Source organism: Euwallacea similis, chromosome 8 (genome assembly GCF_039881205.1).
Source record: "Euwallacea similis isolate ESF13 chromosome 8, ESF131.1, whole genome shotgun sequence".
In the NCBI taxonomy this organism is placed as follows: Eukaryota; Metazoa; Arthropoda; class Insecta; order Coleoptera; family Curculionidae; genus Euwallacea; species Euwallacea similis.
In genome coordinates, this window is record NC_089616.1 from 77582 (window position 1) to 92956 (window position 15375).

Here is a 15375-nt window from a genome sequence, read left to right on the forward strand (position 1 = left end):
ACTACATATATGTATAGACCTCAAAAAACTAAGTAAGATATTTATGTATATATTATGTATTCTGAAATTTCAAAAACAACCGAATTATGCATGTACGAGTTTTAATACATTTCTGTTTAAAATCTAAATCCATCCTTGCATAAAATAGCAAATTCAATGTATAGGGAAATAAAAACCACAAACAATTATCAGTTATTGTAAAAACGCAAACAACATTTAATGTTTACTGTTTTTATGCAGTTTACTGTTTATTGTTTATGTTTATGCAGATTTAAAAATCAGTCATGAAGCTTGGATCCAGATATTATTTTGATAAATATGAATACTATTAAATTAAGAATGGATAATCATTACTTAAAAACGAATTGGTTAATATGCTGTTGTATGCTGAACGTTTTCCGTTAACTTAATAATCCTACAGTCCGTAGATTTGTTTATCTTGTTGGAAGAGCTTGTGAGACCGAAAATCTAAAAGCAAAGTATGGTGGATATGCTGGAAGACCTAGGCCACCTATATCGTTCAAGACGATCCTCCAATGACGACAATTTCGCACACCTTTTAAAGCCAGCCTTGGAGAAAGTAATAATTAAAGGTTTGGTATTTATCAAAATTTTCAAACGTGCATATTTCTGTTGTTTATGAGATTTCGCAAAAATGTTCATAAAAATTCTGTTTAGTTTCTTAAGATCTATGTAGTGTTAAAAAAGAAAATCTCTACTTACAATACATCATATATACATATACAAAATTTTGAATACTGTGTTCCACTGTGAGATGACGTGTTATCACACAAGTAAGAACTTGCAAATTACAGACCTTGAAACAAATTCCGCTATGATCGATCATTAGTCTACTTAGGCCTTAGACGTAAATTAATGAAATTTTACTGAGCTTATTAGCAATCCGATGGTTGTTTAACAAAATTTGGTTGCCAATAGCAAAGAAGGTAACAATCTATAACAAAATTGAAAAGAATTCAAATACAAGGTCGGACTCGGGATTGCAAAATCGAATGACCGAGAGGCACCCGTGAGAATACGGGCTTTATCATTTGAACTTAAAAACTAAAAAAATTAATGAAAATGAAACCAAAAATCAGTAAAGCTTACTTCATCCTAGTTCCTACATTTTGCATGATGATGCATGATCAGAAAGTTTCCGTCAATATCAAACTTATTTCACTTCCCTTAAATATGATAGGTAATATTCTCAGATACTCCTGTGGAGTTTGAATCCAGTACCCAAAATTTGACCGCCTGTGGCCTAGAAGCTAACTTCGACTATCTGGAGGAACAGCAGATTATACTCCCCGTTTGTTTCCAGTTTAGACTTTACAGTCAGGAGCAATGTGGGAGCACGGCCACGGCAAGGAAATTGATTTTTCATATGCACCATGTTTAACGATCCTTTCTCATAATTAGGCTACATATTTTTTTCCTTTAACAAAACTGGGACGCATACCTATAGTCTTAAACTCCATGGCTCCTCCCATTAGTATCACCTTGAATTAACAATTCGCGATCTAGGCCATCTTGAATGTGTGCAAATTTCGTTGTAGAGTTCGGAAATGTCGGTTTCAAAACAGAATTTGATTTTAACAGGATTTGAAGTAACATTAAAAAGCCTTAATACCTAAATAGCAACCAGTTAACATCTATATACCTAAGTAAAACTTATTACACAAGTAGTAATCAGCTTCAGCTACAGCTCTAGTAACACAAGACATGTGTATAACTTTACAGTGTATATATTATTGTAACAAAACAATATGTATGTATAATATAGTAATTTACTTTTTGGCTTGATACGCTAAAATACTAATACGATATTCTGATATGCATTAAATATTATTCTTATCACCTCGCTTATGATATGTGTGTAAAAGAGATATGTTCTTGTGATATGTACTTGTCAACAGTCACTACGATTAAACATTAACATCAGTTTATAAGGATCAGATAAGCTACAGAGGCATGAGCGTGCCAATAATAGTCCCTAAACTAACATAAGATTTCATTATTAACGTCGTAGATATGATTGTCTATGACTTAGTATAAATTTTTTGTGGATGGTAAAAGGGAAAAAGTGGATTTATACTAGGTCAGATCTGTCTTATCAGTCGGTGCCGGATTGAGGCTCGGTTTATCAATGTCTGGTTAAGTGCTAAAGCACTGATAAACCGATCCTAAAGACACGTCAAAGCTTTTAATTTATTACGGGCCTCCAAATTGAATCAATACGTCCCGTGGCTACAGTGGAAAATGGGCCAGACAATAACGTTTGCTGTTATTGGCAGCCAGCTTTTCCTTCTTTGACGTGACTATTAGCTTTCCAGTTTTATAGCGATCGTTGATTGCTTTCCAAAAGTGTATAGTTTTCGTATATAAGCTAGCAAAATAGAAAACCAGAATTCTCAGCAACAGGCTTGAACAACGAGGATTGGACTTGAATGAAATCTTGAATTATCGAATGGCAAAATAGAAAAGACCCAAAATGTTTTTTTTTACAATTTTTCACAAAAATATGTAAATATTTCATATATCATGTATCATATCCCGAGTAACTTCGCCGTTTTTGAGATTTTTTAATGAAAAGATAGCTTTTTTAGGGTAGTAGCCACCAAACTCTCTGTTAAGTCACATTCCTACTTTAAATAGTCAAGTCGAATTTTGGTATTATTAAATATTTAGATTCGATTTGAAAAGTTAAGATATGAATGTTAAAGCCATTTCGATCCAATTTAAACAGTTTAGTAGTTATTGTCCGAGCAGGTGCAAAAAACTTTCCAACACACTATCTTGAAAAGGATCGAAAATGAGAATAATTACTACGTTTTGCCATACAAATCGAAATCGTTTTGAAAATCATTTGATTATTAGTATTTGAATAGGTTCCGATGATAGTTTAAAACCCTTTTTGTTTTCGGTTCATTTTTTAAATTTGACAAATCGTCAATTTTCAACAATTTGAATATCATGTTTCTTTCACTTGAGTTATATAATGATTCTAATTATCTCACAAGTGATGTTATAAGTTAATTACTCTTTAATATAGTCTGTGATTGCTCTAAATTGTCAATTTATTAAGATAAGTATCTATGTGATGTTATACAAATATATATATTCCAAAAAATGACTTGATTTTTTTCTCCCTCGCAAGCCCAGTTATTCAATCCTGACTTAAATGTCGATTTGGCGGAACTAGAACCGGTACTTAAACCACTTAATGAATAACTTTGCAATCGAATTAATTTCATTTGGAACCTTCACTGACAACAATGCAATTCTTGTAGACGATTTAAATACCAGTACTGGTTCAGCTACACCGCCTTTTTAACCATGGCTCTATAAATGAGCTTTGTAACCTCAAGTGAATCTGATATCACATTAAACAAATATCTAGTAATTCAAATTTTCTCTTGGAAATTTGTTTGTAGCATTGCGTGAAAATATGAATTTGTTAATCTGTCTATAATTGCTAAAAGAGGAATTTTCTTCGATAATATATTACTAACCAGGGTACCAACGTATTCGAGAATTCACAAAATATAACGAAAGTTGGTAATTTTAAGCTCATCCAAATTAATGAAAATTACGCATTTTGTATTAAAATTTCATACAAACTCTGAGAAATAAATACATGAGAAATTAATCGCTTCGCTAAAACTGCTTTAAATTACCTGGATAAAATCATTCTAGAACTCGTCCAAGTTAATGAAAATTAGGTAATTTAATACTTCAATTTCCCCTAGACTAAAATACCACAAAACTGCATGTTTTCAACTGAAATAATAGACGACGAATAACTTGAAAACGGGCTCAATCTATTTTAACGAATTTGAGGAATACTCTCTGAAGAGCAAGTCACCCTACGTTCAAAAACCTGTTATCAAGTTGTCAAATTATTTCAAATTGGGAATTCTGGTTTAAAAAATAAATTTCAGTCATATTCGTCCTTGTTTTCCTTTCTTTCATGGTCACCTACAACTAGATTAACTATAATATACCCCTTAAAAGTATTATTTCTTTTCTAGCTACAATGAATAGCAATTTATCATCGTCTACGGTACTACCTCTAACACAGTGTCAGTTTATTCAAAACCAGTGAGTTCTAGAAAAATATACTTAAGCTTTTCTACACGAAGTATTTAATAACGTTTTGCTAGTGAGGCGAGGATTGGCAACTAAACTATAAACCGTCAAAGCGACTAACAACATCAAACCTTATATTTGCAAACATAACAATAGAGGAAACTATAGTTTAAGACATTTTTGCACGTAAATTTATCTAAAATACACCTAATTTGGAACATCGCACATCAAATAATAGCAGCAATACATATGCCTACTGTTAAAATACACATTGTATATTTTTATATCAATAATAAGATTCAATCACAACCGCTAAAATTTAAGTCCAAAAGGAATTGGAATCAATTAAACAACTCTTTCCCCAATTTTATCCAACGATCTAACCAATCCTGGCCTCAAAAGCCTTCGTCCTCGATAATCCCCCAAATTACTTTCCATCCTTGTTTTGTCCATTCTTGAGGAAGTTGCCTAAAGCTCTCTATTGGGTAGCTAAATTAATGCAAGTTGAGCCATTTCTCAAATTATATTACTACGGGAAATAGGGCTAAAGTAACGATTAGAGGTAGTACCCTAGAGACGGTTGTTTGCTCCAGCCTGCTGGGTGAGGAGGACGAGATTGTGCCGATGTATGTATTGACGCAGGGAGGGTCTCCAGAACCTTTAACAAAATTAAACGATTATTATTGAAAAATAAACGTGTTTTTTGCGTGATTGTCATCAAAACTTAGACGGTAATTCCCTATCATTTTATTTCTTTTTCCTTAGGGATACATATGTATGTTTCGACTAAATGACATTTGTAATTAAGGAAATTGCTGGGACGCGGATGATATAGGGATCCGGTATTCTAAACGATATTAAATGAGTGCCACGGAAACACTAACTGGTATGTGTTGAAACGAATCGAAAAACTAATGCTCAAACCGCCTTTGTCCGAACGGAACTGGAATTATTTTTTCTCTAATTTCAATCGTTTAAAATAAGTTGATTGAATTGGTAAAGAATAATATTTCTTCATTATAATTTATATTAATGTTGAATAAGACAATATTGGTATTTTTAATCTGGTGAAAGCATAATATCATTAGCATATCAGGAAACATCTACCTATGACCATCAGGCCATAAATTATTTTTTGCATCCCCCATTTTAATGGATTTTTATGCCTCTTAGAGTTTGTTAATTTTTTTAATTCTTAATCAAGTCCTAGAGGAGCTGTGAAAGCTGGAACAATGATCATTACACGACCCCAAATGGGTCCTGAATTGCATGTAAGTATTAAAAAATGCGTTTAAATTTGGAAAGTCTCAACGGAGTTTTAACATTTTTTGAGTGATTTCGTTTTGAAAATTGTTTAGGGTTGCATAGGATTTTTAAAAATTATAAGAACATTTATTCAAAACTCGATCAAGGTTATTAAGGCTCTACAACAATTATTGGTCCATGGTCATTAAATGCAAGAATTTTAAAAGCAATTTTAAGTGCATTCCAAAAAAGCACTATGACTGTAGAGAGCTTCTTGAAAGTTGTTGAGAATTTTGGACTAATTTCAGTTTTTAATAAAGCAGATTCTAAAATATCTAGAACCTTTTCTAAGTTTAAAAATTCCTGGAAGAATTTTAGGATATTTTATCAATTTTTGTAATTTTATAACGGTAAGAAAAACGATTTTTATTTTTTTTACGCCAACTGTTGGTTATATGCAAAAATGATAAGAGTAAAAAAAGTTTTAAAATTATGTATAGTATTAAAAAAAAAGTTTTATCGAAATTGGCTATTGCAGAAAAAAATTTTGAAAGAAATAAAATTAGGAGTTGCTGATTCCAGCCCTATAGAAACGTGAATCACAGAACAAACACCACCAAAAAATAGAGTTGAACTAGCTGATAATGTGTACCAAAATTGAAATTTCTAAGTGTTACCATTTTTAAGAAAAAAGAGAAAAACGATTATTTTTCGCCATTTTGAAACTCGAATATCTGTACAAGAAGGACCCAAATTGAAAAATTTCATACGAAGATCCCCCCCTAAAATGGCTGATAGAATACCATGTTAAAAGATTTGACCATCATTCCGGAACACCGTGTATAGATCTGTTGTAGATAATTACATTATTTAAATTTACGAAAGTTCTAATAAATTTCACCACTTTCCTTTTATGAACTGTAAAGGCCTTTTTAAATGTGATAATTTTATTATTTTTTAATAATGAGGTTTTATAAAAGCTGTAGGCTAGGCAGAGTAGAAAATACCGTACGACACTTCAGCTCGGCTACGAAGACCATAGATTTGGTCAGGAACTTCTCTAAATTGTGATATAGGAGGATCTGATCGATCTTTGTTACTTTTTATAAATTATGCAAAACATTTTCTGAAGTTTTTTAAATCCGTGGAATTAAGAAATCACCAAGGAAATTGTAGATTGCCACGTGAGGCATTTCAAGATTGTAAATAAGACTGCTGAACATTTTTAGGTATTTTCGAACACGAAACTAGAATATGAATGCCCCCTATTGCTTCATTGCAGTGATCAAAGAAAGTTTCATTGCCAACCGTTAATTAATAAGCCATTAGTCAAAACTAAGTTGGAATTTTATGAACTGGAACACTACAAATGTATAAATCGCTTTGTTCTTTTTGTTCAACCACAGTTTAGATCGTATCACCTAGAGATTAATGGAATGAAACTAGAAAGCCAAGGTTAATGATTTTCCAAGATTGACACAAAAATGGATTTGCGTTTCATGCGTTATTACAGTTGTAATTAGTGAAATTCAATTGTTACTATTGATGCAGGCATGTTATCAACGTCCTTTGAGGGCAAATTCCCAGTGGAGCTGTAGAGCACCAATAAAATATTCTTTCAATAAAGTCTATTGAGAAAATACTAAGGAAATTGCCAAGGGTTTTAAATCCAAATCCGATCTCCTTTTGCCAAAGGGAAACGTAATATTTTGACCGCTCTGGTTCCGTGCATACAAACATGCCCATCGATCTGCGACTCCCTGGGGGTTGGGCCATGGGGGCCGAGCCATCTTTACATCCCTGATGAGCGGCACATGCAGGTGATATGTTACACAAAGCAAAATCAACAAACTCCGAGGTTTGTTTATCGAATTTCATTTCAAGAATATTTCGTCGATTCGAACCGAAATAACGCATCAAAATTGACTGTTGGAAAAGCAAAAGGAAAATCGAGAATTAATTAGTTTAAGAAACGCAGTAGGTAGTATGAAGTCGAACAGAACAAATGTAATAAAAAGGGCTTTACCTCGTTCCTTTGGCAACGGTAAAACAATTTTACAACCGACGGTCTCTTTTAAAATTTATAGGCACGAATAGTCTCGGACTTACCAGGGATGGAACTTCTTTGTCTAATTGAAATAAAGACGAGCTCTTGCCTGAAGGGAAGGTTCAAGTACATTTACGGCGACTTTAGTATGTGCCTTGAAGTTTGAACAAGATAACATTATTTGGCTCAAACGTGATGACCATATTTTGTTGTTCGAATAGAGCAATTACATTGTAAATGTATGATTTTAGGTGAAAAATAAGGTTTTGTTACTATCACATCACGTACTCTTGGACTATAGAAATATTTTTTTTCTGCAAAGACGAAGCACGGATAATCCTTCTGAAGTTGGAAGTATAGTAACGTTTCTTTGGAAGCCAAAAGCATTCGTAAATTGAAACAAAAAAGCTCCAAAGCAAGCTCCACAGCACTTGGGAAATCCCGAAATCCTGATGTAAATTTTGTTATTGAATCAAAAACTAAATATCTGGGGAGGTCCTTCAAGTCCTTGGAAAACCGCCTAAAATGTTTGCAGACTTCTAATATTTAAAATTACATATTACTAAATAAATTATGAAAAAATACCAAAAACTTCTGGGAAAATAATTTCGTAAATTGAAATGATTTACCCTCAAAGTTTTTAAAGCCAATTGAAAACTCAGAAAATAAGATAAAAGCATATGCAAAACCGAAGAGGCCTAAATGAATGAATTTCATTTGAGGAAATTTTTGAAACATTTTTATGGAATAATGAAAAAGTTCTTTGTAATTTTGATGCTGTAGAAAATTGAAGCATCCACTCAGAATATTTGAAAAAAAAACAGAAAGAGGGAGAGTGATTACATTAAAAAGAAAACAACTCAGAGGGATAGATAATTAAAATGAAATTCAGAGAGAAAAATAGTTTTATATACTAAGAGAGACGTTGAAGTTACTTCAAAGAGAGGGCAAAAAATATTCATACAGAGAAACATTCAGAGAGATAGAGTGAGAGAGAGGGAATAAAATGAACACAAATTCAGAGGGCAAGAATTTAGAGATGTAGGAAACGTTATTACGGGAACAGATAATTCAAGAGAAATTTGACCTCGATAAAATTATTTAAACAAAGATCTAGATAGGAAGCTGGCGTCTCCGTCATTCAAGCAAAAACTATGCCATACTTTTTATCGCTTTATTTTTACCATCATATTTTACAAATCAGTTGATGATGTAACATCTGGAGAGAAAGTGGGAACAATTCACAGCAAAAAATAAAAAATTCATAGGACATAATATCACAATTTCAATTAGAGGAAATTGCAGCGCAAAGAGAGATAAGGATGAGGACTTACACGCAGAGCACTTGAGAGGTACAGCACAATTATGAATTAGACAAGAGGATAATTTTTGGTGTGAGCAAAATTGGAGAACCAATAAAAGTTTCGCGAAAGTGCCGAAACAGAACAGATCAAAAATCTAATAACAAAAAGATCTATGAAATCTTGGAGACTGTTGACTTTAATATGCCACAAAACACGTCTGTTTCTGTCTTTTCAACGGCCGTTCTTTCTGTAGGTCTGTCGTTCTTCATTTTTTAAAATTATTTGAGGAAATTGGTAATGAAAAACTATGTTCTCCAAAAAAGCAAAAAGTTTCAGATATTCCATTTTAAACACCTCAAATCGTTTTAAAACCTCCTTTCTCAGCAACAACAACTAAACTATGCAATTTTGAATCTTTAATCAACTTTAAGGAGGTAGTTCCAGAGGAAATCACTTCACTAACCTCTTAACGGATTAAGTGTTGTTAAAAATTCATGGAGATTTAACCAAACTTTGGCAATTTACTCAAGAAATTTGTTAAGTTTTGTAGTAAATATAATTTTATATAAATACCAATTTTGCAGGAAATCGAGAGTTTTAACTCCCAAAGTTCGAATTCGCTTTCCACAATGCAAGTATTAATTTGAGGTTGACACAGAATGTACCTACTATGGAGGAACGTTCATATGGGTCGGCCATTTATAAAGCGAATAAAGAGTTATGGCCAATAAACCCGCAACCAGGCACCGTATAAATCCAGGAAGAAAAATTATTCGGAATCTTGATTGATATTGCATGACAGTGACGGTGGACTAATGACATCAATATGTCTCTTAATAAATGTCGATGAACGGTCGAAAGCCACTCTATTATTGGCTAATATGCGTCAATGCTCCAATATTATTCGATGAATGCTCTAGATGAGGTTAGCAGGGAGTGGATATCTCTAGACTAAAGCCATTTTTAAAGGTGTTTTGTGGTATCCATCTACGTTACATGTCGATAGGATATTTATCGGACTGCTTTTATTAGGTTATAATTCCTCTAAATGTGATTAACATTTTTTAAATTTTTGTCCGTAAAATCGAATAAATGTGTAACAGAATAATATGTGGGTAACTTACCCGAGTTTTCTCGTAATTTCGGCAAGAAGTGGTTCCAGAAGGCACATGCTTGAGCCCTAGGTCCTCTGCCTATGCCATTTTTCTCTGCATTGAATATGAAATACTGGGGTTGCTCTTTGGTATATAAAGGCCAATTTACATCATCAGTAACAGGTTTTCTGAAATAAAATTTTTATGGTTTTGAGGTGTTCTACGGAGTATTTTGTAAAAGTTCGAAGCAAATTTAAGGATATATTCCTCCATCAATCATTGTATCGCCGTATCTAAGAAACTAAAAGAGAAATTGCAGTTCATTTCAATTTAGGTCTATAAAGCTCACCAAGTCGACAACTTTCAAGTAATTTCTTACAGCATTTTAGTCTACAATTTCCCGAGATATAGGCACTCAAAGGCCCTTTCTATACTAATACCCCAGTTGGTATTTTGGAGATTTCTAAATGCAGATCGGGACGTATTTGTTTTTGAGTATTTGCAAAATCATGAAAATAGGTATTGTATCTCTGTTTTAATGACCAACAGTAGTATTTTAGTGCTAACTGCCTCCTTCATTTTTAATTCTGATTCACAAGTGGCTATATAAGTACCTTATACGTATCGAACGAAAGAACCGTTGTTGAGGTAGTTAAGTGGAGTAGGTGCTGAAGCTTGTCGATAACAATAATTCGGGTCTTGTGTAGATCTTATGAGAATTTAAATTCTATAAAAACTTCTAGTATAAGAAAATGAGACACCGAAAAATTCGAAAGGGAAAAGAATATCAAAAACCATATTTGGGCAAGTTTTATGATGACATAAAGGGATTGAAATAGGTCGAGGTAAAAAGTTTTCTGATTATGAAAGATCTGTCTTTCTTATAGGGGCCAACGTGACGGTCTTGTATTCCCATTTTGTCGACCGAAAAGTTTTATACTGCATAATCATGTTACACGCACATCGATGTCAAAGTAAAGAAAATCTTTAATGTAAAACGTTGAGGAATCACTATTTTGAGCAACTAGCAACCTTTTGCTAAAATCTATAAGTTACACCAAATTGTTCTTATCTTAACTGGTTGCATGAGTAGTCGTTATGTAACTTAAAAACGATAATAAATTGAGCTCAAATTGCTTATAATTTACTCGGAAGTCAAATGCTAATGGGCATCACTGATGTTCAAGAAATTGGTTTCCAGTTTGATTCTTATTGCAGCCTTATTTTCTAACATAGGGTAGCTTGAACTAACTAGCTACCAGAGAACATCAGCAATTAGAAGAAATTTGATGAAGTAGCTAGTTAAGTGATTTATTTCATTGGACTCACTCACTTATTCCTTCAAATACACACAGCCCTCTAATACTACCCCTCTCTATGGCTCGACGAATTTACAAATCAATTTTAGCAATGCAAACAGCTTTACGTTCAAAGTTTACCAACAAGAGTAAGTTCTATCCGGATGCTACGAGAGCACATGTTTACTAAACGAATTACGTATGCATTCCGGTGATACCAGACGTTAGTAAAGACTTACTAAACTCATTCTCTCCTTTATTCTATCATGTGAAGATAACCCAATCTCTTATTATTGCCTGCTTTGTTTAATTGAAGCCCGGGAGACGCTCTGCTTGACACAACCCGGAAATTTAAATTGGACTTGGCCAAATAAACTTGTAACGAACGAGACTGGTTTCTCATTTGATTAAGAATTAATTGGGAAGTTCAAAATTTAATTCTTAACTTTTTAAGTGATTATCTATTCCTCGGTGAATAATCTTGCTGCATAGCCGGCGAACAAATATTAATCTAAAGTTTCCGGCAAGTGCTTTGTGGCTTTGAGTTTAAGTTGTCGAAGCAAGGTAGGGGTTTGCTAATACGCGGGAAATTGCTTCAATGCCCATAAGGGCGCTACTCAATACCCTGGGATTAAGTTTGGACAAACTTCTACCATTCGGGCTTAATCGAGTGAAAATTTGAGGAGGGAGGTACTCACCCTGTGGCCGCAAACCTGGAGAAGGCCTGCATGATCTTCAGACTTAAGTCCCGTTCCCTCGAATTGAACTGAAGAGACATGTTCATAGGATGTCCGAATACGTACTCGATTTCGTCCCCATGCATTACTCCCATCCACTCGCCCCACAATGACGTGCTCGTCCTCTGGAATAATACATAATATAAAAAATAGAGTTCCTTACACCTATAGTGAAATGGAAAATTCAATTATACGTCGCCCTAATCCGACTGCAGCTCTCGGCAAAACCACATCCAGGATTACTCAGAGATTTTACAAGTACCCATCTGGCACTTAAGGCGGCTTTACAATACATTAGAGCGAAATCTTGTCGCATAACGACACGCTCCTCCACCCAAGTTCGCAATTCCTGAAGCGTTTCCGCAAGTGTTTCTTGTCTGGTTTAATTATTTGAGATCTTAAGTTGCATTGTTTCAAATTTTAATACAGGGCATGGTGTGAAGGGGGCTTATTATACAAGGAATGGTAAAAATTTTACAGTTTTGAGGCAAAATTAATACAGGGAATTACAGTTAATAAAAAGATAAATCGGTTCATGTGATTCACTAGGTGTTTATCTTCAAATCATTAATGATCTATCTAATACGTAACATCCAGGATATCAGGTTTGAGCACCAATAAAACTAACAATTCTCCACTCAGATACACTTATTAAATTCAGTGATCGTCATATGCAGGAGGAATTGAATATGGATTATCAAAAATGTTCATCGAATTTTAGAACATTAAATGCACAATTTGAAGTTGCTTCATTTTCAGAATCAGGAAAACTGCGCTAGAGATCGATGATTGGCAATTCCCATTCAGGTTGATGGACAGATCAACAATTGACACAAGGAATGGAAGTAAAGATAAAATTATAAGAGGTCGGAACATTTAAATTGTCATAGATCATAAGTCACAGTTTAGTTAGATTAATTCCCTGGAAGTAAATAGATAAATTAATAAATATAAGCATATAATAATAAAAATGAAATAATAAATGATAATATAATATAATAAATAAAAATAGGATAAAAAGACGCTGTTGTTTGGTGAATAAAATGAGGTAGTTGGGTTTTTTGATGTCCTTGAAAAAATTGAAGATATATTTTACTTTGCCTCCACGACTGAGGAACATTCATAATATACGATTTTTTTAGATGCAATGTCTAGTTCAATCTATTTTTTTTTTCTCAAAATATAAATTGTTCAATTTTATATGAACAATTTATATGTTCAAATGAAACAAATTAAACTTTTGACACCTACTATCTCTAAAATTAGGCTTTTACGAATGTAAATTTATAGGAGAAACTAACATTACTTTAACGTTATACAGGGTGTTTGTAAAAGGACTTTACAATATTCTACCACAGATTTTTCAGATCAAAACAAGACGGTTTAATTACATTTACTGTAGTCCAAAAGTTGATAATAACAACGCTAAAGGGCGTCAAAGTTGAAAATTAAAAATAAATTTTTTATCATATTTTCTATACACATTCTATATAACATAAAAACATTAAAGTTAGTGTAGGGAAGTTTTTCAAAATGTCAAATTCATATCTGTTGACGAATTGCACTTATCTAATAGAGTGCCACTTACAGCCCACAGTATGTATTTAATTGATTGAAACTTTTTTGCCTCCTGGTATAAATGATTTTCGAATGCAGTAGAGTATTTGGTCATCGTTTCTAAGTAAAAAAGGTATACCTTATTGATGTTGCTATAAAGTTGATTCCTCTCCAGCTCCGTGTAGGCGGGGTGGGGGTTAATTCTTTAATTTCAAATGGCAACCCCCATTTTTTTATAGATTCAAATAATACGGTTAAAAATTAAAAAAAGAATGTCTGAAATATTTTTTCGACTCATACTAGAAATTACTGTAATTAATGAAATTCAATTTCTCTTTTATTTATAATTTACCGAAAGGTTTGATGATATCTGCTTTAGAATGGATGAAAACGTTAATTTTTGTATAACTTTTATTTAAAATAAATGTTTAAAATGGTGTTCCCGAACTTCAATACAATTATTTATTCGTGTTGTAAAGGACTGTTCACATCTCCATAGTGTGTCTTCTGAAATATTGGGACAAGCGTTTATAATTCACAGAATCATATTTTCACGTGTTGTTAGTGTTTTTCATAAACCCGATATTTGTGATATCACCGCAAAAAGATATTCGGTGAAGTAAAATCTGGAGATTTAGCAGACCAATTCACCGGATTAGATCTGCCGATCTATGGACCGTCAAAATTACGATTAAGAACTTCCCGTGCCACCGCAGAATAATGAGCCGGACAACCATCTTATTGAAACCAAATGTTCTGACCCACTTTTAAGTTATATGGGCAGTTTATTTTTCAAAATATTCTGATATATTTTACTATTTAAGTTGGCTTTAATTAGGTGTGGGTCGATAAGTTTACTGCCAATCACTGTACACCATACGTTGACAGTCCAATGACGCTGGCACTCAAATGCGGGTTTTCAAGACTCCAGTAATGCATGTTATGCCTATTAACTGTACCCTGATTTGTAAACAATGACTCGTCGTAAAATGATATACAATGGAAAAAATTGGGATTTCGTTTTATCCGTCCAGATGCCTATTCACAAAAGTCTAAACAATTTTGAAAATCTTTTTCATAGAACTCTTGCTGTAAAGAGATATGATGAGGATGAAACTCCTTAGTGTTCTCCACACGCTCATATGATAAATTCTTGATAATCCTGATATGTTTCTTCTGCTTATTTGGAGATTAAAAGTCACAGCATCTAGGACTGCAATTTGATTGTTTTCTCCACACACGTAACTGGGCAACTTCTTTTCCTTTGATTTACAATCTCTTCATTAATACATTTTTTAATCACACGATAGAAAGAAGTCCGAGATCGTGATTTTTCAGGAAAACTCCCAGCGTAGAGATTGACAGCATTATCTAAATACCTCCTAGCTTTTCCATATACTAAAACCATTTCGATTTTCTCTTCTACGTTAAAATACTCCACCGTGAACCAATATTAACGACGTTATTATTTATTTATCACAGAAATATTTTAAAAGTGAAGTTTGCCATTTAAGATATGAATTGAATTTCGTTAATTACAGTATTTTCTTGCATGAATCGAAAAAAATGGTTTTAATAAATTTTTCTTATTTTCAGCCGTATTACCCGAATCTGTAAAAAAAATGGAGGTTGCCATTTGAAATTAAAAAGTTAACTCCCACCTTGCCCACATGAAAGGAAATGTGGAAGGGAATCAACATTAGCATCAATACATTTCCTCCTTAGGACAATTAAAGTTTGATAATAAACATTTTTTTACAGGACGCCTATTATTTGAGATATTTCGATGTTCTAGGTTAAATGTTACACACTGTATATTTCTTCCGACTCAATAGTTGCAACAATAATATTTGTTTATGAATATTTTTCGTTTATATTTAATATCAGAAATATTGATTTTGTTTTCTATTATTGAAAGAAGAAAAATATTTGTTTTTATGTCCTGCCCGTTTAGTTGATATTGCGATTGCGTCATCGGTCATGTAACTATATTTCCTAACT

The 15375-nt window shown here is 33.1% G+C and overlaps 1 protein-coding gene across 1 annotated transcript in view; it reads right to left on the minus strand.

Annotated features, from left to right (window-relative positions):
• Window positions 1–3740: 3740 nt before the first annotated feature.
• Window positions 3741–15375, minus strand: part of LOC136410179 (acetylcholinesterase-like) — a 60220-nt gene continuing 48585 nt past the window's right edge. Inside the window, exons 4-6 of the mRNA XM_066392215.1 lie at window positions 11779–11942; window positions 9813–9970; window positions 3741–4750 (exon numbers count right to left, since the gene is read on the minus strand). Of these exons, the coding sequence (XP_066248312.1) occupies window positions 4614–4750; window positions 9813–9970; window positions 11779–11942 (459 nt within the window). The 3' untranslated portion in view covers window positions 3741–4613. The remainder of the gene's footprint in view (window positions 4751–9812; window positions 9971–11778; window positions 11943–15375) is intronic.